The 26570-nt window shown below is 50.0% G+C and overlaps 1 protein-coding gene across 3 annotated transcripts in view; it reads left to right on the top strand.

The window, feature by feature from the left end:
• The first annotated feature begins 1812 nt into the window (after nucleotides 1-1812).
• The window catches only part of DAGLB (diacylglycerol lipase beta), a 30534-nt gene continuing 5776 nt past the window's right edge, over nucleotides 1813-26570 (top strand). For all 3 annotated transcript variants that reach the window (XM_010965787.3, XM_045503874.2, XM_045503885.2), the window contains exons 1-11: nucleotides 1813-1945; nucleotides 4164-4315; nucleotides 10566-10737; nucleotides 11794-12052; nucleotides 13584-13706; nucleotides 14467-14594; nucleotides 15567-15693; nucleotides 17148-17231; nucleotides 18808-18885; nucleotides 21817-21897; nucleotides 21983-22110. In XM_010965787.3, coding sequence (XP_010964089.2) covers nucleotides 1851-1945; nucleotides 4164-4315; nucleotides 10566-10737; nucleotides 11794-12052; nucleotides 13584-13706; nucleotides 14467-14594; nucleotides 15567-15693; nucleotides 17148-17231; nucleotides 18808-18885; nucleotides 21817-21897; nucleotides 21983-22110 — 1427 coding nt within the window. In that variant the 5' untranslated portion in view covers nucleotides 1813-1850. The remainder of the gene's footprint in view (nucleotides 1946-4163; nucleotides 4316-10565; nucleotides 10738-11793; nucleotides 12053-13583; nucleotides 13707-14466; nucleotides 14595-15566; nucleotides 15694-17147; nucleotides 17232-18807; nucleotides 18886-21816; nucleotides 21898-21982; nucleotides 22111-26570) is intronic.

Here is a 26570-nt window from a genome sequence, read left to right on the forward strand (position 1 = left end):
AAAATAAGAGGACACATTTGCTTTGTATGACATACCCAAATAACGGCATAATACAGTTTTAAAATAGGTCTAATTCAACCAGTGGAATAATGTTACATGGAAATGGTAGAATATACTTGCAGTGATTAGAACTATACAAAATACACTTATCTTTAAAAAATTTATATACCACCTCTTTGAAATTACATAGTTTTATGGTTTGTTATCATTTGTAACATTAAGTTCACAGTATCTTTTTTACTAACAAGTTTACTGGAAGCATTATCTTATTGCTAAGCCTTATCCTGTTTTCAAAAAGAAACTGTTACATTTAAGAATATATGTGATCACAGGCACAACCTTCTAACTTCTGAGTCACCCCCTTTTACCTTAATTCCTACTCTCTCTCCAGATCTCATTTTAATATCTTCTTCAGGGACATCTTCCCTGACCTCTCTGATAGGTCATTTCTGGTCACACAAATGACCCATAAATATTTATTTTATGAATGATTGAATGGTTCTCTTTTCTATAAAATCCTCATAACTTCCCTATTTACAATTCTCTATCATTTTCACAACCATCAATACACTTTATTTTTAACTCAAATTCTGCCCTTTAGAAAACCCTTCAAACTTGAAAAGTTTTGACATTTAATGAGTTTGTTTGTTCATTCTTCAAGTATTTAATAAGTGCCTACAATGTGCTCTATTGTGTGCATTGAGGTGAACAAGACGGACAAGGTTCCCAAGTTCCCAAGCTCATGCGACTTACACGTTCTAGGTGGGAGAAGAGGTAATAAACACATGATACAATGTCAGGCATTGATTAAGTGCTATGAAGAAAACGAAAGCTGGCATGGGACTGGGATCTGATGGGTGGGCTGTCTTAGGTCAAGTGGCCAAGGAAGGCTCTTAAGGCGGTTAAACTTGACCTGAGGCCTGAATGAAGTGAGAGAATGATGTGGAAATACCGGCATGAGGACAATCCCTGGCAGAGGAAACAGAAACTGTAAAAACTCTGGGGCGAGAATAAGCTTGATGTATATCAGGGGAGAAAAAAAGGCGGCAAGCAGTGGCGAGAAGGGAGAAAGTAGTAGCTTAACCCAGGGAGCAGATAACCACATATTTACATACCTGTGTTGTGTGACAACCAGAGACAGGATCCTGCAAGGGGATGGGGTCTATTTTACACACAAAGTGCAGCCTTGCAAGACTAAGCTGATGGGCCTGGTCTGAGGGTTCAACAAAGTCACCCCAGCTGTTATAGGGGGAACGCACAGTAGAGGCGGAGGCAGGGCAGAATTGGGGGAGGCCTGGAATGGGATAAAAGGGGCTCAGACCAGGTGGAGGGGAGTGGAGGGGCTAAGAAGTGGTCAGAAGCATGGCACTAAGCAAAGGCCTGTTTGGTAGGAAAGACTGTAGATCAGGCTATTCCCTACTCCCCAGCCCCAAGCTGAGTGTGGCTTCAGGCCATGAACCTGCAAGTGTCCTAATGCAGCCCTGCTGACCGCGGCGGGGCGGCGGGGACAACTTCGTCACAGGCTTGCAGCCCCAGAGACCTGGGTGGCCCCAGATCCGCCATGAACTACCGGGGATTTCTGGCCTGGCTAACCCCTCCGTCAAGAAGAGTCCTTATATATAAAATGAAAATAGTAGAATAGATACCACACGTGCGAAGACCATGAGAAGTCCTCCAGCATCTTTCGGTTCAGCGCGTCTGCGCAGGCGCAGCGGCCGCGTGGTGATCAGTGCGCGTGCGCCTGCGCAGAGTCTCTGTCTGGCGGCGGAGACCCGAGGGCTTGGAGCTCCCAGGGGCCACAAGGGCCAGTCCGGCCGACTGGTTCGAGGCCTGGCGGCGGGGACTTCGTCATGCCGGGGATGGTGCTGTTCGGCCGGCGCTGGGCCATCGCCAGCGACGACTTGGTCTTCCCGGGGATCTTCGAGCTGTTCCTGCGAGTGCTGTGGTGAGGCGCGGGCTCTGCGGGCGGGCGGCCGTGGCGGTGGTGGGAGCTGGGCCGAGGAGGGAGCGCACCGAGGAGGGAGCGGGGCCGAGGAGGGAGCGGGGCCGAGGAGGGAGCGCGGCCGAGGAGGGAGCGGGGCCGAGGAGGGAGCGCGGCCGAGGAGGGAGCGGGGCCGAGGAGGGAGCGCGGCCGAGGAGGGAGCGCGGCCGAGGAGGGAGCGCGGCCGAGGAGGGAGCGGGGCCGAGGAGGGAGCGCGGCCGAGGAGGGAGCGCACCGAGGGCAGTGACTGCGTCGCCAGCCAGTGCGGGGCCTGGAGCCTGCCATGCGTCCGCCGAGCTCGCCCTCCACCTCCATCGCCCGAGGAGGTCGGTGCGGTTCCTCTCCCCACTTTACAGTCGGCACACTGAGGCCCAGAGTTGGGGGGCCATGCCCGGGGTCACACAGGTGGGCCCACTACCCGGACGTCTGAGCTGAGGGGCACGAGGCCCCCAGCGTTTGGCGCCGGGACCTGGACCAGGAGCCACCAGGACTTCACTGCTGCCCACAAGCCGTGGCGTCAAGATCTCCTTCCTGGAGCCTGGAGCGGCCAGCTGCATCACGTCAGCGGTCTGCCTGGAAACGCACAGCATCTTGTACCTGCCAAATGATAGACTGCCGATAATAGCCCTTCTGTGTGATTCTTTAACTGATTGTGGCCAAATTCCCTGCTGAGCACCAGGGCTGGCATTTACGCTTTTGTCTTTCACAGTGTGGCAACCGTGGGAAGTGGAATTGAGAGCCTGAACTCTGTCCCCAGAGGGGCCGAGCAGGGAATAATACCATTTTTTTTAAGGATTCTTGAGGGGAAGGAACTATCAACAAATGAGCTGCTTCTCGGTAGTTTCACAGTTGTCAGAGCCAAGTCTTTCTGAGGTCATTTCCTGCTATTATTTCTAGACACAGGGTCATAATATCACAAAAGTGACAAAAATGTAAAAAGTTATCTAGTCCAATTCCCCTTATGGCCTTGAATCCTTAGTACCACATTCTTGCCGCATTTGCTCTGCGCGCCTCTGAAATAACTCTAGTGACGAGTCACTCTCATGTTGCATTGTTTGGTGCTGCCTTTCATTGTTTTGCACTGAATTACAGAATACATTTATAACTCCACAGTACTTGTCCTTTCACATTTATCTGTGTTCACTGCGGAACATCTTTGTGTAACTGGCTTCCCACCCCCTTGTTTTTGTACAACGCACAGCAGAGTACCATGTGTGTTTATCAACTTCTTCTTGAGCCACAGAAGTGAAACTTCTCTGGTTGACAGCTAAACAAGCATCTACTCTGTTGGTTTACCAGTTCTGTATCTCAAGTCTTGGTGGGGCTGTTTTCGGGCAGTTCACATTATATTTGCTTGCTTATGACTTTAAATGTGTGACAGCAGGCATAGACTAAGAGCAGTGATGTAAGTGTATAAAGTATAAAGCTCATTAAAAGTTAAAAAAAAAACCCATACTCTTTAGTTGATGGACTAAATCTTTTGTTGATGAAGATGAAATTCTAAAGTGAGCCTCACCTTGTTTTGGAAAGTATTAACTCCTTTTATTTTATTTTATTTATTTACTGAAGTCTAATCAGTTTACAGTGTGGTATCAATTTCTGGTGTACAGCATAATGTTTCAGTCATAGATACACATATATTCATATGTGTATATTCATATTTTCATATTCTTTTTTCATAATAGGTTGCTACAAGATATTGAATATAGTTCCCTGTGCTACACAGAAGAAACTTTTTGTTTATCTATTGTATATATAGTGGTTCATATCTGCAAATCGCAGACTCCCAATGTATCCCTTCCCAACCTCTTCCTCCCTCTGGTAACCATAAGTTTGTTTTCTATGTCTGTGAGTCTGTTTCTGTTTTATAAATAAGTTTGTTTGTCTTCTTTTTTTTTAGATTCCACACATAAGTGATATCATATGGGATTTTTCTTTCTCTTTCTGGCTTACTTCACTTAGAATAACTGGGGAGGGTATAGTTCAGTGGTAGAGGGCGTGCTTAGCATGCACGAGGTCCTGGGTTCAATCCCCAGTACCTCCACTTAAAAAATAAATAAATAAACCTAATTACCTCCTCCCATACCCCCCCGAAAAAAATTAGCTCTGCTTATTTTTTTCCATCATGTTTGACAGAGCAGCTCCTTGGCTTCCATCCCTGACCATCGCTGTTTCTCGGCAGGTGGATCGGCATTCTGAGCCTGTACCTCCTGCACAGAGGGAAGCTGGACTGTGCTGGCGGAGTCCTGCTCAGCAGTTACCTGATCGTCCTCATGGTTCTCCTGGCAGTGATTATTTGCACCGTCTCAGCCATCGTGTGTGTCAGCATGAAAGGTAGACATGAAAGTGGTCCTTCCTGTCTGACGCCTGTTCTTCGTTAACAGCTTTATTGAGCTATAATCCACACAGCATACAGTTTCCCCATTTAAAGCATACAGTTCAGTGATTTTCTGTACAGTTGCGCCACCCTCCCCGCAATGGATTTTAGAAACATTTCACCACCCCAGACAGAAATCTTGTCCTCGTTAGCAAGTTACTTCTCATTTTTCCCCGCCTCCCTCAGCCCTCAGCGTCCACTGCTCTTCTTTCTGTCTTTAGATTTGCCTCTTGGACATCAGCCAGGTGGAATCATCCACGAGGTGGCCTTTTGGTCTGGCTTCTTAAACGTGGGATAACGTTTTCAAGGTTCACCCATGTTATAGTCCATATCAGTACTTCATTCCTTTTTATGGCTGAATAATACTGCACTGAGTGGATAGACCACATTCTGCTTATCTGTCAGTTGGTGGGCGTCTGGGTTGTTTCCACTTTTTGGCAGTTACAGGTACTGCTGCTGTGAGCATTCACATACGTGGTTTTGTATAGCCCCACGTTTTCCACTCCAGTTCACAGTGGAACTGCTAGATCATATGGTGACTTGAGGTTTGACTTCACCTGTTTTCCAAGGAGCTGCACCATTCTTCTGTCCCACCAGGAGTTTGTAAGGGTTCCAGTGTCTCCACGTCCTCACTGACGCTTATTATCTGACTTTTTGATCATAGCCATTCCAGTGGATGTGAAAGTGTCTTCTTCTGGTTTTGATTTGCATTTCCATGATGACTTAATGATACTGAGCATCTTTTCATGTGCTCAGTGGCCTTTTGTGTGTCACTTTTAGAGAAATGTCTATTCAGATCCTTTGCCGAATTTTAAATTGGGTTATTTGTCCTTTTATGAATGAGTTGTAAGGGTTACATTTCTTTTTTTATTATTTTTTTAATTGAAGTACTGTCATTTACAGTATGTCAGTTTCTGGTGTACAGCATAATATCCCAGTCATGCATATATATACATATATTCGTTTTCACATTTCTTCTTAATGATGATTTTTTTCTATATGCTACCATTTTCTGCAGACAGTCACTTAGCTGAGAATATCTGAAAATGTTGGAGACCTTCCCTGTCCATTAGTGTGGTTTGTGGGATGAGCTGAGCACTCTGGTGGCTCACAAAGAAATGCATTAGTAAATAAAAACTCATCCAGTCAAAGGTGGGGCTGCATGGCGGCTGCCATCCAACCTGTTTCAGCACTTTATCACTGCTTGAGTCGGGATGGAGGAGGCCTGCTTCCAGCATGTAGGTGATGATGACGAGGAAGCTGGGAGGGAGGAGCACTACACTGGGTGACAGAGTCAAGATCTTGACAGTCCAGACCGATAGACTGAAACTTAAAAGATGGCAGTTTGTGGGGAGAAATACAGACAGAAATGTTAGTGGCAAAGTAACGTGTAGAAAATAGAGCTGTGTATTTCAGTTTACCTCCGAAAACATGAATGCCTGGGGTCTGTGTCAGAGAGGGTCCCAGTTCTGCGGTCTGTGCGGGTCCCCAGGTCTGGACTGTCATTGGTCCTGATGCTGAAGGGGAGGAAGGGGCTGAAATATGTACCACGTGGCTTTAGCTCTGAAGTTTTTAGTGAAATCAGAATTCCTGAAAGATGAAATGTTTAGGTTGCTGTCATTTCAGGTACAGCGTCGTCTGATTTATTTGCCCTTTCTGTGCACGTCACATTCTGTTTATTACGCCAGGTTTGCAACTATAATAGTGGGTTCGCATTTGAAGCAGTTAAGTATATAAGCTTTTTTTTTCCCCTTCAATGTTTTTCTTCAGATACTTTTGGTGGTATCAGGGCATAGTCACACCCGTGTGCTGGGTGAATAGGGGACAGTCACACTGCTGTGGCGGGTCAGTAGGGCACAGTCAGCCCCAGTGGTGTGTGGATGGCCATAATCAAGCAGGCTCCTCCTCCCAGGCATCAGCCCAGTGCCTGAGACATCACACATCGCACGTCACACCCTGGCAAACATCTCCCAGTTGTGCGGGGTGTTCCAGGTGGGTTGTTCATCCAGCAGCCTCCTCCAGGCAGAACCAGTTTTATTCAGCACGTGTCTGTTGGTGTCGCAATATTTTGACACATACACACCGTATGCGGAGAGAGCTGATGGCTACTCTAAAGCTTTATTAAGTTACATAGTCTTATATAGCAAGGAAGAATGATAAGGGAAATGGTTAACAGGCAGTGTCTGGCTCAAGGTCAGAAGACCCTTTATGTTTTGGTAAATCATGTTCGTGTTGGCACCAGCAAGCCTTATAGCTTATCAGGGCGGAATGTGTGAGAAACAGCTGCTTAACAGCATTCTTCTTGGACACAGGAGGCTGTGCCTGTCTTAGGTTGCCCCCCTCTGGGGATCTTACCCGTCATTGGCTAACCAGCCTTCTCACCTCTGAGTCTGCCGCTTTTTAGAACTTGTTTACCATTCCGGCCCAAGGCTCGTTCCTTTGTTCCCACAGTTGGGGAGCTACATGTGTCCTCACTCTGCACATACAAGCGAGTGTGGTAGAGAAGCCGGGCCTCTGCCCAGCTCAGGAGTGTTCCTCGTGTGACGCTGGTTGGTTCAGGAGTGGACATGTGGCCTGATTTGGACCATTGAAATTCAGGAAGTCCTTCCTGGCTCCTCTAGGGAAGACCCAGAAGTAGCATCTTGTCTTCCCTCTGGATGATGCTGGGCGTGAACCGCTGACTGAGTTCCTGCTGAGGCTCAGCCCGGAAGGAGCTGAACATGGAGGGCAGGGCTGTGAGAAGCAGAGGGGCCCTGGTGCCCCTCCTGGCCCTGCATTTCCAGTCCCTTGAGTCAGTACAGGTCCTTCTTGTTTTTAAACTGGTTTGAGTTAGATTTTCTGATACTTGTAGCTAAAGACATCACGGCTAAACCGAAAACAGTATTTTATGAAAAAAAATGTTAATTTAATTGCCAGCTTGTTATAAATGATTAACATCATATGCCTTATTTTAAATATTACATAAATTTCAGTGAAGTATACAGTAAAGAAAGTTTTAAAAAAAAGACATGGGAAAAAATATTGTATCAGAAGAGACTCAGAGCCAGCCAGTCTCCTTAAAATAGAAGGGCTTCTACAGTAAGTAAGAAACAAACCAATAGTCAGTAGAAAAATGAGCAGAGATCGTGAACAGTAAAATAAATGTAAAAGATTTTTACGTATATGAAGAAATGTTCGGGGGGAGGGTATAGCTCAAGCTGTGGAGTGCATGCTTAGCTTACATGATGTTCTGGGTTCGATCCCCAGTACTTCCTCTAAAATAAATAGATAGATAAACCTAATTACCTCCCTCCCTACTCTTCCCCGCCAACAACAAAAAAAAAAAAAAGGAAAAAAAAAGAAGAAATGTTCGGCCTCAGTTACAATGGGGTAATTCCCCTAGGTTATACCTCGGGGTGGTGAGGCTGTCCAGTTGTGGGACTGCTGCTTCTGGATCTTTTCCTAGAGGAGCCATGAGGGCCTTCCCCAGAACTTCCCTTCTGCTGTGCAGAAAACAGGCAGCTCATTCTGTTGGTGGGGATGTAAATTGGTTGAATCTCTTGGAGGCCCAACTGGTTGTGTGTGTGTGTAGCAATCAGTTGTTTCCCTTAATATTTGCACGTACGCAGAATACTTGAAGTTCATGGCAGTGTTGTTTGAGGTGCAAAAGATGGGAACAAACTCGGTGCCTGTCAGAGGGCCCCAGCTCTGTTTAAGTGTCACTCATTCATCTGATGGTCTGCTGTGCACCTGTTAAAAAGAATGAGAAGTGCTTTGTGGATGGATATGGAGTGATGTCCAGTATACTGAGGTTCAGAACATTGTATGTAGTTCCCTCCCTTTTTCTCAAGAGATATACGTACCTGTTCTGTTTACGTCCAGACTCTCTGGGGGCTACATGAGTGACTAGTTTACTATGAGGGAAGGCGTCTGAAAGACGAGTTCAGCAGCAGGAGGAAGGCTTAACATTTACTTTATACCTGCTTGAACTATTTGACCTTTTTACCCCTTACATTCATTACCTGCACAAAATCAGAGTTGTTTTTTCTTTTAAACAAATTGTAAACTTTAGGTATGTCTTTTAATAGCTCTTAACGCATTGATAAACTTTATTACTGGTACAGGGGTAACTTCCATTGCCCCTTTTGTAAGTCACCCCCGTGATCAGTCTGTCATTTGAGACGCTGTTTATTGAGCGCTGGGCTGATACCTCTCTCTGAAAGAAGCACAAGTTTTGCAAGGGTGCGCCTGGAGCAAAGAGAACTCAGACGTCTTTATCCAGACCTGATGCTTGTGTGCTCGCCTCTCTTTCTTGGTCATCACTGTGGAACCTTGATGTTGCTGTGGTGGTTTCTAGTTTTGACTTGAGAACCTCCCTGAGGAAATCCTGCTGTTTGTACCGTGTGGGAGGTTTAATTAGGGAGGATCCACCCTCAAGACTAGCGCGTTTTGACAGAACACCTTCGGTGTCCAAGGTCTGCCCTTTGCCATGTTTGGCTTGGATTCTGGGACGTCTTGCATCTCCTCTGAGTTTGGGTCTGGAGCTCAGCTCACCGGGGAAGACTGCTGCAGTGGCTTGAGGTGTCGAGTCCCCAGGCCCTGTGACGTAGGCCTTCCCTTGACGCGCTCGCGTAAACGGCTCTGCCTGACACGGGCCTGGGGGGCCCCTTCCCAGGGCCACGCGCGGAGGACCCCTGGTCGGGGTGCGCCGGGGCTGGGTAATCACGGAGCATCGACTTCGCCGCCCATGTGCCCCCGCAGCCAGGTCTTCACCTCAAGGAGAGAATACATTTCTAAATAAAATAAAAACGTTTTTCTAGGCAGGCATAACTGTGTAAAGGAGACTTTTTCAGTGCCTCACTTCTTTTTGGAACCTTAACAGAGAACTCCCTTCCCGCTTCCTTATTTCCATAGTCGCTTCATTCCCGCAGTGTCCCAGCAGGGGTCTTTTTCAGTTTCTTGTCTAAAATTCACTCAAAGATAGTTAGAAATGGGACGTTTTTGAGTAAATCATAATCATGGAGAGGCACTAGTTCACCCATGAGAGAAAGTTCGTCTCCTATTGTGTGTTTACCGATAAGGTTTCTCTCCCATCGCACTGCGGTGGAGTCCAGGCCTCGGGCAGCGGGGCCCTGGCCTCGGGCAGGGGCAGCGGGCTGTGAGTAGCTGCTCCCTGCTTCCCTCCGCGCCTGGCTGTCCTTAGGCAATACCAAGCTGAAGATACGGGGCTTTTACAGATTTTTGGCACGCCTGGACTCCTTGTCTCACAGAAGGAGGAAGAGTGCCGTTTCAGTAACCTTAGAGCGTTTTGTCTTTGTGCCAAGAATGAGGCTGGAAAACGTCTCATGTTTTAAAATGTGACTTTAAATAATTCATTCTAACGGCAGGTGATTTTTGGAATTTGAAAGCTGTTTCCTTACCAAGTTATTTTTTTAGCTCTCAGATTTTTTTCATTGTTTTTGTTTTAATCGTGTGGCATTTTTATGTTGCTTAAATTGGTGTTTATCAACTTTTTCCCAAAGGGAGAGAGTTGATGCTTTACATCAAGAAGGAAAGCAGGCAGGCCTCTATGGATGCTTGGATTTGTTTTACAAACACAGTTTTAAACATCACGTCGAAATGGCAGGCTTCTTCAAGTGGTCTCCCACGTCAGAGTTGTTCATTTCCCAAAAGTGAGGCCCATGGGGGCCTGAGTCCTGCAGACCTGGGTGATATTTTAGAAATTAGTTACTGAGCTCTCTGAGCCTCAGTTTCCTTGTTTGTAAAACGGATGGTGACTGTGTCGCCATCTTTGTGAGCACTGAAGAGGAGCGGGCGCTCCGGGTGGGGTCTGGAATGCATGGCGGAGCCTGTTTGTCCGGCTGTGAGAACTGGGTGACTGTGTGTCTGATGCCTGGGACTCTCTGCTGTATGTTGATTGTCCCAGCATAATTATGAATAGCACTTCCTTTTGCTTTCAAGAGGGTCCCAATGTGGACAATGAGTTTACGGTTACTCTAGTTAGAACCCAGGAGTGTTTTTAAAACCCTTGTCAAAGAAATGAATCTGAGGCTTTTTGTCATGTTTCCTGTCAAACGTAGGAGTTGATTCCCAATTACAAGTAGAAGTCAGATGGCAGGTGTCACACGGTGCAGATGTGCTGTGACAGCTGCATTTCTGTCGAAAGGAGGACCCCCCCCCCCCCGCCGTGGAGGCCGCTGACCAGTTTGAATACTCTCTGCGCTGCAGGAACCATTTGTAATCCTGGACCACGGAAGTCTATGTCGAAGCTGCTTTACGTCCGCCTGGCGCTCTTCCTGCCGGAGCTGGTGTGGGCATCTCTGGGGGCCGCCTGGATCGCAGATGGTGTGCAGTGCGACCAGGCAGTTGTGAAAGGCATCATCGCCACCGTCGTGGTCAGGTGAGGGCTTCTGTCTCCTTCAGTTTCTTGTCAACATGCACTCGATGTGGAGGTGAACTAATACTTCCTGAGTAACTGCAGGTGGCCCAGTGCCGTGCAAGCTTCCTAAAGTAGTTAGAAATTGGGTCTTTTGGAGTAAATCATAAAAATGGAGAGGGGCTTGTGTATCTGTGAGGAGAAGCCCGTCTTCTGTTGTGTCTATTGATGCTGTTTTCTTTCTCACCGGTTCTCATTTTTCTGCATTTGCTCCCTGCTGTGTCTCTCTCTCTCTTTTTTTTCAATGGAGGTGCTGGGGCTTGAACCCAGGACCTTGTGCATGCTAAGCACGCGCTCTACCACTGAGATGGACCCTCCCTCTCCCTTCTCTTACGAGAATAAGGGAAAAAACCTGAGGACCAAAACAAGGGCAAAATTAAAAGTAGGATGAGAAGAAATACAGTGTCTGGAATTGCTACAGAGAATAATCCGCTAGAATAAGGTTTTTGCCTTTGCCAGTCACATCCCCTTGTGCCCGAAATAGGGAAACAGAGCTTCCTGCCGCCGGTGCCCTTCCTGAGTCTCACGGCAGGGGCCGCGGCGCCCCTCCCGGGTCCCTCTTCCAGGGCGCGCGCTCCCACCCCCGGCGCCGTGCGTGTCGCGGGCGGTCTAGCAGTGTTGAGACATGTGAGTGAAAGACCTGCCAGAGTGTCCCTGTCCCGCGGCGTGGCAGGCTTCTCTCGGCTTCTCGTGGCTTCCCCTCGAGGAGCCTGGGGCGCTGGCGGCAGGCCCAGGTCGTGGGCGGGGCCTGGTGCCCGGCCGGCTCTACTGCCGCCTAGTCTTTCTTTTGTGGTCTCTCCTGCCAGGGCTCTGATCTTTGTAGGGCCCGGGTTAGCTGTGGGATTCTAAGGAACTTTCTAGAAGAAACAAGTTGCTCTGGTTAGCTGGGTTCTGGGGGTCCCCATCTTCCTCGGTTAGCAGAGCCCCAGCTGTACAGATGCAGGACTGACCCAGAGGAGGGGCCTCTGGCTCGGGCTGTGGGGCCCACGGTCACCGGCCTCGCCTTCCCCTGTCTCGCAGCTGGGTCATCATCGCCTCCACAGTGGTCACCATCATCATCGTCTTCGACCCCCTGGGGGGCAAGACGCCTCTGTATCCCTCAGCTGGTCCTGGCCACCTGGACAGTCACGAGTCCAGCCAGCTACTGAGTGGCCTCAAGACGGCAGCCACGGGCGTGTGGGAGACCAGAGTCAAGGTCCTGTGCTGCTGCGTGGGGAACGACGACCACACTCGGGCTGCTTTTTCGAGTACGGCAGAGCTTTTCTCAGCCTACTTTTCAGTAAGCCAACGGGGTCCGCCTTGGTCTCTCTCCCCTGTTTGAGTAAATGCTGCCTGTGTTAAGATGAGCCCTCTGCTCTGCCTTTGGAACCAACGCCCCCGTTCACATAAAACAGCTCTTGAGAACTCGTGATCTGTGTGTGTGTGTGTGTGTGTGTGTGTGTGTGTACGTGTGTACGTTTGTGTGTATGTGTGTACGTGTGTCTGTGTGGCGGGGCCGGGGGTGCTCCCTGGGGTGTGTGGAGTGCCTGTGTCCCTCAGGGAGCACGAGCGTGGGGCTCTGGCCAGTGCGTCCTTGTGCTGACGTCTGCATGTCACACTGTCAGGGTTTCACACTGGTGTTTAAGGAGCTGCCTGGTGGAGCCTGTACATTGAGGGACCGGTTTGCCAGCTGTTCTTTTATACGTCCCGCATCCAGCTGGTACTCGGCAGTGCCAGGTCCAGGCAGTGTCACACATCCACAGTAGTAACCACACCCTGATTTCTCACTGTTTCGTGGCATGGTAGAAATGATAAGTTCTTCACTTTTTAGGGTTATTGCAACGCAGAAAGCTACCATCTTTCTAGAGCATTTTCTTCAGTGATTTGGAAACATTTGTTTTTCTTTCACATCTAATGTGGTCTTTCTTACAGTGTTCTCTGATAAACAGCTGTTATGTTCAGTATTGTGACCAAGCTTGAGAGAGTTCTCTTAACACCCTGCATGCCCGCTGGTCTTTTTCTCGCCTCTCTGGGGTGTCCAGGCCTGCCCCGCCCAGGGCTGGCTCTGCAGCCAGCACCAGGCGGCAGCAGCACCTCCATGTAGCGGTTAGAGAAGCAGGTCCCCCTAAACTATGTTAAAGGAGTGCTTCAGCCTAGTCTTAAGATTTTAGAAGGAGGAGGAAGAGAATCTGGCTATTCTTAGGGGATGTCTTAACCTGCGTTGTGGGCAGAACCGATGGCTCTAGTGGCCAGGTCCTTTCTTGTGGACCAGATGTGCCAGGAGTGTTGAGGATTCCTGCCTGCTCCACGTCCCTTCTGAAGGACAAGGGTCAAGTCAGGCTCTGGAGACCCACTCTGTCGCTTTCCTCATTTGAGGTCCTTTTGTGAGGCTTGCTCTGCCAGAGAGTGGAAGTCCAGTCTAAGAAACCTCTGCCGTGGACTCGTTACAGCAAAGCCCCTCGGTGTCTGGGGCAGTGCGAGCGTAAACCTGGGCTAGACCAGACCTGACCACCGAGATGGCGAGTGCACCCACTTGCTCCCCCGCTTACAGAAGGGGTGAAACTGATTAAAAATAGCTGAGTCACGTGAAGTGAAATGTGAGAATGGAGACCAATAAGTTGTTCTATTCTCGAGCAGATTTGTCTGAGGGCAGGATAGGAAGAAACACGAAGCTCACGTGTATGAGTCCTGAAAGGGAAATATTTTTAAAAACACCTCTTTACATGTAACTGTGTGTGTGTGCGTGCGTGCATGACCTCTGTAGAGCTGGGCTTGGGGCCTGTGGGCCTTCCCTGTGAGCTGTGTGCTAAACGGCCATGGTTCCCCTCCAGGACACAGACCTGGTGCCCAGCGACATTGCTGCAGGCCTCGCCCTCCTCCATCAGCAACAGGACAATATCAGGAACAACCAGGGGCCTGACCAGGTGATCAGCCATCCCCCAGGGCCCTCCCAGGTAAGCCCATGGTTCTGCTGGGGGCACGGTTTTGACATTTACACCTATTTGTAAATTAAAACAAAACAGAAATGGCAATAGCAACAGTGGCAGAGCAGTTGGTTGGGGTCTGATCTGGGCTTTGTTAGTTGTGGTTTGTCACCTGTTGGGCGAGGCATCTCCTCACCACTTGGAGTCAGGTGGAGGGAGCCCGCTCCTGGCCAGTACACCAGCCATTGCTTTTTTTTTTCCAAAGCATTCTCTTTTGGGAAATTGGCTGTTGAGTCTGCATATCGAAAATTCCCCCTGGGGTGCGACCTGGTTTTCTCAGAGTGTGCTGCTTTCTTCTCTGAGCCGGGGGAACAGTTTGACTTGGCTGGGTGATAGCTTTCCTGCCACAGATGTTTGTGCTTTTGAGAGAGAATCGCACACAGGCTGTAGTCTGTCTCCACACCCCGTTAAGCACCGCGTTCTCGGTGGCCTGTTTGTGGCGTGGAAGACGGCTGGTCCTCACGTGCGTCCGGCAGGAAGTCACCGGCTGATTTCACCGGGAGCTGGAAGAGTCATGAGGGTTTTTTGCTGCTAACTTCTGCATGTTTCTAGAACGAGGGGTCTGTCTGTATTTAAGGACCAGTTTTCATAATGGAGGTCCTCTGAGAGGTCTATTCAGTGAAGAAAGAAAGGAAAGAATCAGGAGTTTGAGTTCAGGTTTAAGGTCACAGTGGGTTGATCTTCCCCGTGGCGGGTCTCCTAAACAGAGAGCTTTTTCCTTCCCTTGCAGGAAGCTGATCTGGACGCAGAATTAGAAAACTGCCATCACTACATGCAGTTTGCTGCCGCTGCCTACGGCTGGCCTCTCTACGTTTACAGAAACCCGTTCACGGGGCTGTGCAGGGTCGGTGGTGACTGGTAGGTGGGCGCCGTCTGGGCCTCCCTATTCCCTCCAGATGGTGCTTGCTCTGGTGTCCATACTTTATTTTCTAAAAATAATCACGTTTTCCTTTTTTAAAAAAAAACTTCCTATTTTGAATTATTCAAAACTGCATGAGCGGTACTCAGAACCCCTGTATATCCTTTATCCGGAGTCACCAGTGTGACTCGTTTTTGTCACATGTGCCATGTCATCTATGTATACATCTTTTCCCCTGGACCATTGGGGATTCGGTTACAGTCATCATGCCCCTTTATCTCCAGTAACATCAGCTTGTGTTTCATAAGAACAAGGACTTTCTTGTACATAACTTACAGTGCAGCTACAAAATTTAGGACATTTATCATTAATCACTAGCTAGTCCAGTCTTTCCATGTGTCCCCATAATATCCTGGGTAGCACCTTTTCTTCCAGTCCAGGAGCGTGTGTGGGTGTTTAGTTGTCACGTGTCCTGGGTCTCCTCCAGTCTGGAACAGTTCCTTAGTCATTTTTCTGTCTTTCTTGATATTGACATTTTGAAAAGGATAGTCTAGCTATCCTGCAGGACAGCCTTCAGTTTGCATTTGTCTGGTGGTTCCTTCCTGGTTGGGTTCAAATTGCCTACTTTTGGCAGGAGTGCCCCATGAGGAGGGCCGCGTCCTTCTCAGTGCCTCGTATCAGGGGGCCCGTGTTGCCGGTCTGTCCTACTGCTGGTGGTTTTAGAGTGTCTCCCATCTTTGTTGGTTTATTGTTTGCACGTGGAAAGCATTAACATGACTCCAGAAGTCGAACCTCATGAGAAGTATACACAGAAGTATGTTTATCTTTTAAAAGCCATTACATGTTAGCCAGACTGAGTCCTGAAAATTGTCACCGGGAGTCCTCGCGTTGCCAGGAAATGGGACAGTGGGGTGGGTCTTCTTCGGTCTGTGGCTCCGGTTGGCACAGTAACGCCTTTGCCCCCTTTTTAGTTGCAGAAACAGGGCACCTGAATATGACTTGGTTGGAGGTGATCAGTTCAACTGTCACTTTGGCTCCATCCTGCACACCACAGGGCTCCAGTACCGGGACTTCATTCATGTCAGCTTTCACGACAAGGTGGGGTATAACTGTGCTTCCCAGCGTCTTTTGCTTCCTGGAGTCCTTTGAGATTCCAGTGGAACTTGTAAATTATTCCCCCAGAAAAAGGTGCATAGACACATACATAGAGATACACTCACCCCCAGATTTAGTGTACTGTTTCAGGGGTTCACAGACCCCCTTGAGGCCCACCCAGGTTCAACATAAGGTGGAAAGCCTTCATCAGAGACACTGTACTGTGTTTCTCATGAGCCCATTTTCTTTCGTTGAAGGACAGTGGGTGGCACTTGGCATTCACCCCTCACAGGTGTCTGGGGTTAACTAACCCTCGTCTCTGGGTCTCAGCTGCATCCTTCAGTGCAGAGCAGTTGGTCTCACACTTGGGGGTGTCAGAATTGCCGGGCAGGTCGGTGAACCTGCAGGAGCCCATCTGTCCGGCATCAGGGCCCCGTCCTGGGCTGCCTCGCCATCCCCACGTGATCCTCGCAGGCACCAGAAGTGAAGCCGCCCACCCCGCTAGCACAGCGGCCCTCAGACCCACACCTGATAGCACCTCCTGGGGAGCCTTAAAACCCAAAGGCCCGGCCACGCCCCATGTCAGTTAAGTCAGAGTCTGCAGCGGCAGGGCCCCGCTCAGGAGCCCTGCGATCCCCGTGTCCACACTGCCGGGAGCCACAGGTGTCTGCTCTTCAGCCCACTGCCTCCCAAACTCCTGTGTCTTAGCACCGCGCGGGGAGGTTAAAGGTCACCCGCCATCCCACCGAGATCAGGGCGTCTGGGGTGTTAATGCCCATGGTGAATCCAGTGCACAGTGACGTGCAGGAGTCCCTGAGCCTCCAAGTGGCCCTTTCAGTGAGTAGAAACGGCAGAGAGAGAGCTGGTGCGTTTTAGAGAGGCTGATTTCCACCGAAGGCCTGCCCCTGCCCTGTGAGCTGTTTCAGGGAGCCCCACGTGACCTCGACTCGTCACGTGCAAGCTCCTGTCCCGTGGGAAGCAGGGAGATGAAGTCGGCCGTCTTGTCTTAACTCCTCGCTCCAAACAGCACCATTCCCGCCGACGCAGGGCCCGCACCGAGACAGACCAGGGCTCCCCACCCCTGGGTGACAGGGCGGCAGCGACCTGAACAGGGCCTTCAGCGAACAGCACCTGTCGGTCCCTGTCCAGAGGGAGGCCCTGGTCACCACAGGGCTGGGTTCACCCGTGGGCTCCCCGGTGATGCAAGGACAAAGATGAAAACGAGGGCGGTTAAGTTAGGCTGTATCCATGTGCAGTAGTGTAGTAGGCGTGATTCACAGGGATGGAAAGCTGCTTTCTCATACACGTGAACATGTGTCTTATGGAACATTTCATTCAGAGTCACATAGTCTCACGCTTGGTGGGGGGGTGCAGCGGTGACCGGGCGCCCCTGCCTGCACTGGGGTCCAGGGCCCGCCCAGCTCTGCATCAGGGGTGCTCCCTCCTCTCTCCCCCAGGTGTACGAGCTTCCCTTCCTGGTGGCTCTGGACCACAGGAAGGAGTCAGTGGTGGTCGCCGTGAGAGGAACCATGTCTCTCCAGGTACAGGGCCCAACACACAGCCCAGGGGCTCGAGGGGCTCGGGGGCGGGGGCCGCAGCTCAGAGGTGAGGAGACCCTGCTTTCCTGGCAGGGGCCCACCTTTGTCAGCAGCAGCTCGACATAGAGGGAAACACCGGGGGTGGAATATAGGGAAGCGAATCTAGGATTGTGAAATAGTCCCCATGAAAAAGCAGATGAGTCATTTCCTTCTGGGCAGTGTTGGCAACGCAGACGCCAGCAGACAGGGCTCCCCGGCTCCCAGGGGGGTGCCCGCTCGCCTCCCTCTGTGCCTGCCTGGCCAGGCCTCCAACCTGGCTAACACTCCCCTTGAATGTTCGGCACCCAAAGCCAGAAAGGGTGATAGGTCAAGTAGTGCGGTCAGAAGTCCCACTGCTGTGAGCCCCTCCCCAAGTCCCCGTGCTGGGTCTCAGCCACCCTGCATGCCTGCTGGCCAGCACCCCCGTCGGCTTTCACCGCCTGTCCCCGTCCCCGTCCCCTGGGGCCCCTCCTCTCCAGATGCCATGGGAGCCACCACCCAGCCGTCCCCACCCCAGCGGTCCCCTCCCGGCCACCTCGTGCTCAGCCCCACGGACATGCCAAGCGACCTTCTCTCCTGTGTTGTGCATCTTGGTCTCTTCTTGGCCGTTCCTCCCTCTCATTTCCTGGTTCTCACCTCTGCTGCTCCAGAAAAAAGAACACGACCCCACAGCTTGAGCCCCTGGCCCTCTTGGCTCTCCCCACCGTGTGGACGCCCCCCCAACCCCCCTTTCAGGAGCGTCCGGGTCGGCCTGGCCCTGAGGCACCAGAAAAACAGACGCCCCTCCTCCCAGGTCTGCTCTTGCCACCCCACCTCTGGCTGACTTCCCTCTGTTCCAAGCACTGCGGCCCCAGTCCTGGCCCCGGGCCTGGCCCCGGGCCTCTCCTTCCTGGGCCAGTGAGAGTTCTCTGCCCCGGCCGCTTTCTGCTCTCTCACATTCCCAGTCTGTGCGCGGCGTGCGCTGTCTGGAACGTGGGTCAGACCTCCCCCTCCTCAGGGACCACCAGTGGGCCTGCTGCTCCCTGGGTGAGGATGCCTGCCTCTCCCCTCCGCTTCCTGAAAGCCAGCTTTTCCTTCGGGCTCTGGCTCCAGGGCCTCCTCCTCCGGGAGGCCTCCCTGCCCCGCAGTGCTCGCCCCTCCTTCGCTCCATGTGGTGCTTCTCTTACCCTCCCTCAGGTTTCAGCCAGCCGTCGACCAGGCCCTTGAGGACAGGAACCACGCTTTGTTCAAAACCCCAGTGCAGGGCTTTGTGCCTCGTGGCTGCTCAGATGATGTGTGCAGGGAGGGAGGGCGGAGGGTGTCTTAGACAGGTCCCATGTCCCCTCCCCCAGTGTTCACGACCAGCCCAGAGCTGATCATGTCGTGGGTCCCACAGGAGCCTCCTAGCCGTCTGAGTTTCTCTCCCGAGTCTCCCAAGTTCAGGCCCTCGGGGTTCCGTTCTCAACCATCTGACCCGGGAGACTGTCCTGTCCCCGCTGTCCCTCAGCCTTCTACAGCACTCAGCTCAGCCCCACTGACTCTTCCGACGCACTTTTTATAGGACATCCTTACGGACCTGTCAGCAGAGAGCGAGACCCTCGTCTTAGAGTGTGAGGTGCAGGACTGTTCAGCACACAAGGTAGGCGCCATGGGGTGTGTGGTCTGGAGTGTTCCGTTAAGGAGAAACTCAGGGGTCAGAGTGTGTTCAGCTCTGGGCCTCTCTGGTTAACGCGGTGCGTGTGACACACGGCTCCTGTCTGCCATGTGCGCCCAGAGTAAATGCTTTTTATTCTTGGAGCACAAATTCTTAAGACAGCCCTGTGACTGTGAGGTTATTTTTGTTTTTTTAAGAGAAAGAAGCAGGTTCAGCATGATCAGTGACTTGCCAGCAGCCACACGGTTACTGGAATAAGTGTCAGAGTCGGCATTTGAACCCCGGGTAAACGCTTTTCTTCCTTGTCCTCCTTTTTCATGGTGGGCAGAGCCTTCAGTGCAGCGTGGTGCAGACCTGCGCCCTCGCCGCCTGTCAGTCTGCAAGTTATCTCTGCGGATGTCACAGGCCCAGGTTCTGCTTTCACTGTTACTGGGCTGGGGTTGTGTGCACAAGGTCCTCCTGAAGCAGCGAGCACTTGTTCTTTTTAAACAGTTTAAACATACGTAACGTAGTATTTATCATTTTAACCATTTCTAAGTGAACCATTCGTGGCATCTAACACACTGGGAATGCTGTGCGCCCATCACCACTGTCTCTACCCAAAACTTGTTCAACCATCCCAGACGTCAACTCTGTCCCCATTAGGCAGTAACCACCCTCTGCTCCCAGCCCCCGGCAACCACCATTTTACTGTCTCAGTCTGCTTCTGCTAGGTACCTCATATACACAGAATTATACAACATTTGTTCTTTCGTAACTGGCTTATTTCATTAGCATAGTGGCCTCAAGTTTCATCCATGTTGCATGTAGCGTGTGTCAGAACTTCCTTCCTGTTTATGGCCGAATACTGTTCTGTTGTATACACACCACCTTTGGTTTTTCCATTTGCCCATTGATGGACATTTGCGTTATGTCCATGTTTTGGCTGTTGTGAGTAATACTGCTGTGAACGTGGGTGTACAGATAACTGAGTCCCTGCTCTCAGTTCTTTTGGGAATATATCCAGAGTGGGAGTGCCAGGTCTTATGTTATTTTTCTGTTTAACTTTTTGAGGAACCACCAAACTGTTTCAGCAGTTGCACCATTTTACATTTCCCCCAGCAGAGTACGCGGGTTCCCCTTTCCCCACACCCTCCTCAGCACTCACCTTGCGTGTGCTGAATGCAGCCATCCTGGTGGGTGGATCTGCTTCTCCCTGACGACTAGCCCGGCTGCGGAGCCGAGGGTTTTAACCTCTGAGGGCAGGTCTGGAATGAGTCCCTCCTGGAGGTTTCAGTGGCTGCTTCTGGGCGAAGGATGTTGGGGGTGGAGGGCAGCAGGCTTGTGCTGGTTTATACACCTCGTGTATACTTTAACCGAAACACGTATTACCTCTGTAAAAATACGTGTTACAGGCAGAGTGCAACTGCCAGTGACCCCGGCGTCCTGCCCGGACTTCTATTGCGCGGACACCCTCCAGTCAGGAGCCAGGGTGGAGGCTCTGGGCTTTTGTTCTGCTGCTGGGTGGGAGCCTGCCCGTCCTAGGAACGGGGGTTTCCCTTTAACCCTTAGCTGTCTTTTTCTGCCTCAGTTCACAGAAGAACTCAGCTTTAACTATTACTGGGTGTGTGTGAGAAAACAAAAAGTGTTAAGCTTATAGCCAGCTAGCCAGCCACAAAGTCCCCTCAGCGTCCGGTGGGCCTGGTGTGGTTCTGCTCTGTTCCTGCAAGGCTTTGCGCCTTCACACGCCGCCATACCTCCCGGCTGGCTGTCAGCTGAGGCCTCCTCCAGTGACAGCTCACCCTCAGGCAGGAAGGCAGCGGCCCGGGCCGGCCGAGGCGGGAACTGTTCTCCGCTCTCAGCCCCAGTCCGAGCATCGGGGCTCTAAGCTGTGCAGTGAAAACGGTCTAGGCGTTTGCTCTGTAGCGCACGTGCCAGGGAGACCCCCAGCCGGTGGAGCGGTGCTCGAGTGCCCGTGCCCTGTGCCTCTGGCTGCCCAGAGCCAGGCACGGTGGTGCCGAACTAGGGCTGGAGAAGGCTGAGTGCATCACGTGTGAACGTGGAGGGGGGGCGCAGGGAGATCTGGTGGTTTGTCCGGAAGTGCCGTCAGACTGCACGGAACGTGACCCTTCAGACCTCTTGGTTTCCCGTGTGTGAGGCCAGGTCCGCGTTCTGCTCACAGCAGTGTAGCATTGTCGGGTCGTGAGTCTGCGCGAGATCTGGAGAGGGTCAGAACAGCCTCCCATCTTCCGCGGAATTTCTCCTGCTTCATCTTGCTGGGGGTGAGGCCGCCGGGGACAGTGGCCAGGCTCGTCCCGTCCCGTCCTGGCCTGTCGTTTAGGAAGCGCTCTGAAGATTGTTTTGACTGACAGGGTATCTCTCCTCTATTGGAACTGCTTAATTTTCAAGAAGTTTGTTTCCTGGGACAGCTCTATTTGTTAGGAAGTTTTTATTTCTTGAAGTTAAACCCAAGCTTGCCCTCCCTGGAGCTTACTTCTGATGGTCTTAGTTCTGCCTTTTGCAGGAACACTGACTGCCTAGTCACCGTCACGGATTCAGAACTTTACGTTTTAACATCATTTTAAAAATCAGTTATTTAGTATTGCTGCCCAGCGGCAGAGCACATGCCGTGCCTCCGTTAAGGGGCGGTGGGGACAGTCATTTATAAGGTAAATCTGACTGACCATAGAGACTTGGTTGAAGTAAGTTGTGGGATGTCCTTACAGCAAAATACTGTGTAGCTACAGGAAAAGCCGTGGAAACAGCCACCGACAGAGAAAGATGTCCCTGCTGTCACCTTTCATTCATGGAAGCATTTCTCAAGCACCTGCTTCACGCCCAGCTCTGCACCAGGTGCCGGGAGTACAGCAGTGAACAGGAGACCCTGCCACCCGCCCTGCCCGATGGTCACCAGCGCCCCTCTGTCTGCACTTGCAGGGCATCTCTCAAGCCGCCAGATACGTGTACGGACGACTCGTCAACCACGGGATTTTGAGCCAGGCATTCAGCATTGCTCCTGTGAGATTTTAATTCTTCTTTTGTTTTCTCTGCTGTTAGCTGTTCGCTTTTGTTAACCTCTGCTGTTCTGCTTTTTGTCCCCTAGGAATACCGGCTGGTCATCGTGGGGCACAGCCTGGGGGCGGGCGCTGCGGCCCTGCTGGCCATCATGCTCAGAAACTCATACCCGCAAGTCAGGTGTTACGCCTTTTCCCCGCCCAGGGGGCTGCTGAGGTACTTCTTGGGGTTTGGGTTTGGTTTGGTTTGTTTCTGTTTTTGTTCTTTCCCTTAACGCAGGCACTGGGGGCTGAACCCAGGACCTTGTGCATGCCAAGCCTGTGCTCCCACCACAGAGTTTATCTACCTCCGCCCTCCCCCTTTTTTTCCCTTGTTTTCTTTCCTGTAACAAAATGCTACTTATAAACTTACAAGTCATGGTCAAGACTGATCTTTTATCTGCAATTTAGTTGTAACTTCTCATTCTCAGAAGTTTGCTTTGAAGCACTATTTGGTTGAAGAAAGACAGAACAGCCTTTCCTAGGTCAGTCTGACCATAGCTTTGATTTCCTAAATGATACAATGCTAAGGTCCATTTTTTAAAATTCAGGTATAATCGACATACATATTAGTTTCAGGTGTACAACATGATTCAATATTTGTATGTGCTGTAAATGATCACAGTATGTCTAGTTAACATCTGTCCCCATGAACAGTTACAGAATTTTTTTTCCTTGTGATAAGAACTTTTAAGATTTTCTTTAACAGCTTTCAAATATGCAGTTCAGTGTTACTGACTGTGGTCACCATGCAGCAGTACCTTACATCCCCGTGACATTTATGACTGGAAGTTCGTACCTTTTGACTCTTTTCACCCATTTCAGTCACTTCGCACCCCCACCTCTGGCAGCCACCAGTCTGTCCTCTGTAGCTGTGAGCTTGGTTTGTTTGTTTGTTTAGTTTTCACATGTAAGTGATACCATATGGTATTTGTCTTTCTCTGATGTACTTCACTTAGCATAATGCCTTCAAGGTCCATCCATGTTGCCACAAACAGCAAGGTTTCATTGTTTTCATGGCTGAATAATATTCCATTGCATCATCCTCATCCACTCATCCATCAACGAACACTTAGGCAGTCCTCATGTCTTAGCTGTTACAAGTGATGGTGCAGATACCTAAGTTAGTGTTTTCGTCTTCCGTGGGTAAATACCAGAAGTGGTGTTAGATGCTGGGTCACATGCCAGCTCTATTTTTTAACTTTTCAAGGGATCTCCATATTGTTTTAATCTCCACATAGTGGTTGTGCCAGTTGACATCTCTGCCAGCAGTGCATGAATGTTCCCTTTTCTCCAGATCCTGGCCAGCACTTATTTTGTGGTTTTTTAGATAATAGCCATTCTGACAGGTGTGAGGTGCCATCTGGTGGTTTGCATGTGATTTGCATTTCCCTGACCATTGGTGACACTGAGCAGCTTGTCACGTGCCTGTTGGCCATCTGTATGTCTTCTTTGGAAAAATGTTATGTTTAGATTCTCTGCCCATTTTTTAAGCGGATTGTCTTTTTGCTGTTGAGTTGTATGAATTCTGTATATATTTTTGGTATTACCTTCTCGTCCATTAACATGATTTGCAGATACTTCTCCCATTCAGCAAGTTGCCTTTTCATTTGGTCGATGGTTTCTGTTGCGAAGGGACACAGGGAGCTCTAGGGGTGATAGAAATGCTCTACATATCTTGATTGTGGTGATTATTAAACAATCACATACCTTTGTCAAGACTCAGCAAATTGTACACTTAAAATGGGTGATTTTTACTGTGTGTAAAATCAGTAAAGCGGATTTAAAGATAGACACAGGCCTCCGTACCCACCCAAGTGAAGAAATAAAACACTGCTAGTGCCTTCGAGATTTCCACTGCATCCTCTCCTTTCCTGTTCACGGGTAATCGCTGTCCTGATCTTTGTGAAGTTTCTTTATAAAGTTTTACCGCCTGTATACACCTCCACATAATATGGTGTGGATTTGCATGATTTGGAAACTTATAGAAATGGAATTGTACTTTTTTTTTTCTGTGACTTCTTTTTTGTCCCACATTATGTTTGGAGCCTGTAAATTGTTGTTGTATAAATTCTCATTCTATTTCATCATGTATCTATCACAAATTACTGATCTGTCTTACTGGAGATAGACAAGGAGTTGCTTCCAGTATAGGGCTGTTGGGAACAGTGCGGTGGGGGACCTGCCGCAGTGCAGCTCCAGCCAGGAAGTCCTGGACCCCGGTGCCTGCCCACCTCAGTCTCTGCATGCTTTGCCGGGGTCTGTTTACCACGTGGCCGCCCGCCTCCTCACCACAGTGCTCGCATGTTCACATCTCCCATTCTCACGGACACTTAACAGTGTCCGATTTAAACATTTTTACCAGTCTGATGGGTGTATAGCAACGTTTCATTGTTTAATTTTGCATTTCCTTGATGGCTAATGACGTTGAGTCTCTTTGTATGTTACTGTTTCCACTCTCGTGAAGTTCCTTTTGCTCGTGTTTCTGCTGGGTCATCTGTTTTTTTCTCATTGATTCGTGTGTATATTCGGTACATCCGTTCTTTGTTGGTTGCAAGTACGTGTTGTACCTGTGCTCTCTCACTCCTTAATGTGTCTTTTTACTTTGAGTCCAGTCTTCAGCTTGTCAGTTCTTAATTTTAACATTGACTAATTTGTCATTCTTCTGATTTGTGATTTTTGGGTCTTTGTTTCTCATTTAAGAAATCTTTTCTGTGTCCTAAGGGTGTGGAGCTAGTCTCCTATCTTCTAAAAGCTTTTTAGTCTGTCCTTTCAGCTTTATTTAGGTCTCTCTGATTGATGTTTAATTTGTCTCCTTGTGTCTAGCGTGAGGGGTAGGACTCATTTCACTTTCCCATCGCACAGCGCATGCACGCGCTGAGGCCACTTAGTGGGCAGCCCTCCCCCGCTCTGCGGAAGCGCAGCCCCCCTCCTGCCACTAAGTGTCCCCGCCCAGTCCTCCCCTGGCTTCGTCTGGCTCTGCTCTGACGCCACTGCGTTAATCACCCAGTTCTCTACCAAGTGCTGACATCTGGTGAGGCGGATCCTGTGCCTTTTACTTTTTCAAGAGCCTCCTGGCTATTCTTGGCCCCCTGCACCTCCATGTAAGTTTTAGAGTCAGTTTTGCAAGTCCCATCAACAAACCAACAAAAAGCTCGGGATTGGGATTTCAACTGCCCTTATGGTCAAGTTCAATTAGGAGGGATCTGACTTCTTTGCATTATTGAGCTTCCCAGTCTCTAAACAATAGCACTCTCCAGATATTTAGGTTTTCTTTAATGTCTTTCAGCAAAGTTTTATCTTCTCCATCAAGTCTTGTACGTCTTTTGTTAAGATTTATCTGGGGGCACATGTTGCTATTTCTTTGTTGCTGACATACAGAAATCCCACAGAACTACAAAATTTCGATTTTCTTTCCAACAACCTTGTTAAATTTTCCTATTAATCATAAAAATTCATCTGCAAATGCTTTTGGATTTTTAAACATATGGGGTGATTTCCTGTGGGAATGACGGGTTTACTTTCCTTCTGTCTTTGCCTTTTGGTGCTGACAGGACTGGCAGTGGAAACGCCCCCACGCGCCTTTGCGTTCCGTCCCTTCCTCCCTCCCCCGGGCAACACTGGTTTGCTTTCTGTCGCCACAGACTCTTCTAGAACATCATGTCAGTGCAGTCATACGGCGTGCAGTCTTTTGTGTCAGGTGGCTTTTGCTCAGCAAGAGGCATCCAGGGCTCCTGGCTGGGGGTTTGCTTTACTGTTTCGGAGTGTGTACGGTCTCCTTTTCAATGCGTCTTGCTTGAAATGGGCTGGGCTGCGCTGCTCTGAAGTCCCTGTCGCTGGCCTCTTACGTCTTCCTCTGCTCTGGTCTCTTCTGACTCTGGTCGGGCGCACCACACCTCCCACCCTGGTGCCCGGCTCTGGTGCCTCATTCACGTCTTGTGCACATGTTTCCTGAGCCACTTCCAAATATTTTCTCCAGATCTGTTTTTTGTTCACAAATTCTATCTTCAGCTCCTTATAACAATCTGTTAAGATTGTTGTTTTATTATGGAATTTTCATACAAAAATTAAGAAGTCAAGCAAGCAGGGAGAATAGTGTAAGGAGCCCATGCAACCAGCGTCAGCACCTCTCCCGTCACACGCCCCACCCTCCCCCGAGGCCGCCAGGGCTGGGTTACTTTGAAGCACATCTGAGACACGGCACCGCATCTGTAAATACCTTCATTTATTTCATTTGGCTTTTGATTTTAGGGATTGCTTTTGTTGTTTTTGTTTAATTTTGTTTTATAATTCTACAAAACAGGCATGGTTCTAAAGAAAGCTCCACAAAGCAGGGTACACAGAGAAATCCACGTCCATCCTTGTTCCCTCAGGGACAGTGTCCTTTCTCTCCCCCGGGGCAGGCTGGCTACGTTTTGGGCTTATCTCCTCATTATCTTCACGTGTATCTATACATGGACACGTGTGTGTCTGCAGTCCTCCGCTCTCCTTAGGAGGTGGCACCCTACCCGCCATCCTGTGTCTCGTGTTTGTCCTGAGGTCACCCCATGGCGGCGGGTAACCCTCCCTCTCTCACGGCCACGAAGGACTCAGTATTTGGTGGACGTGCCTAGTCCGCAGGCTGGACACGGCTCTGTG

This window comes from Camelus bactrianus, chromosome 18 (assembly GCF_048773025.1).
Source record: "Camelus bactrianus isolate YW-2024 breed Bactrian camel chromosome 18, ASM4877302v1, whole genome shotgun sequence".
Lineage (NCBI taxonomy): Eukaryota > Metazoa > Chordata > Mammalia > Artiodactyla > Camelidae > Camelus > Camelus bactrianus.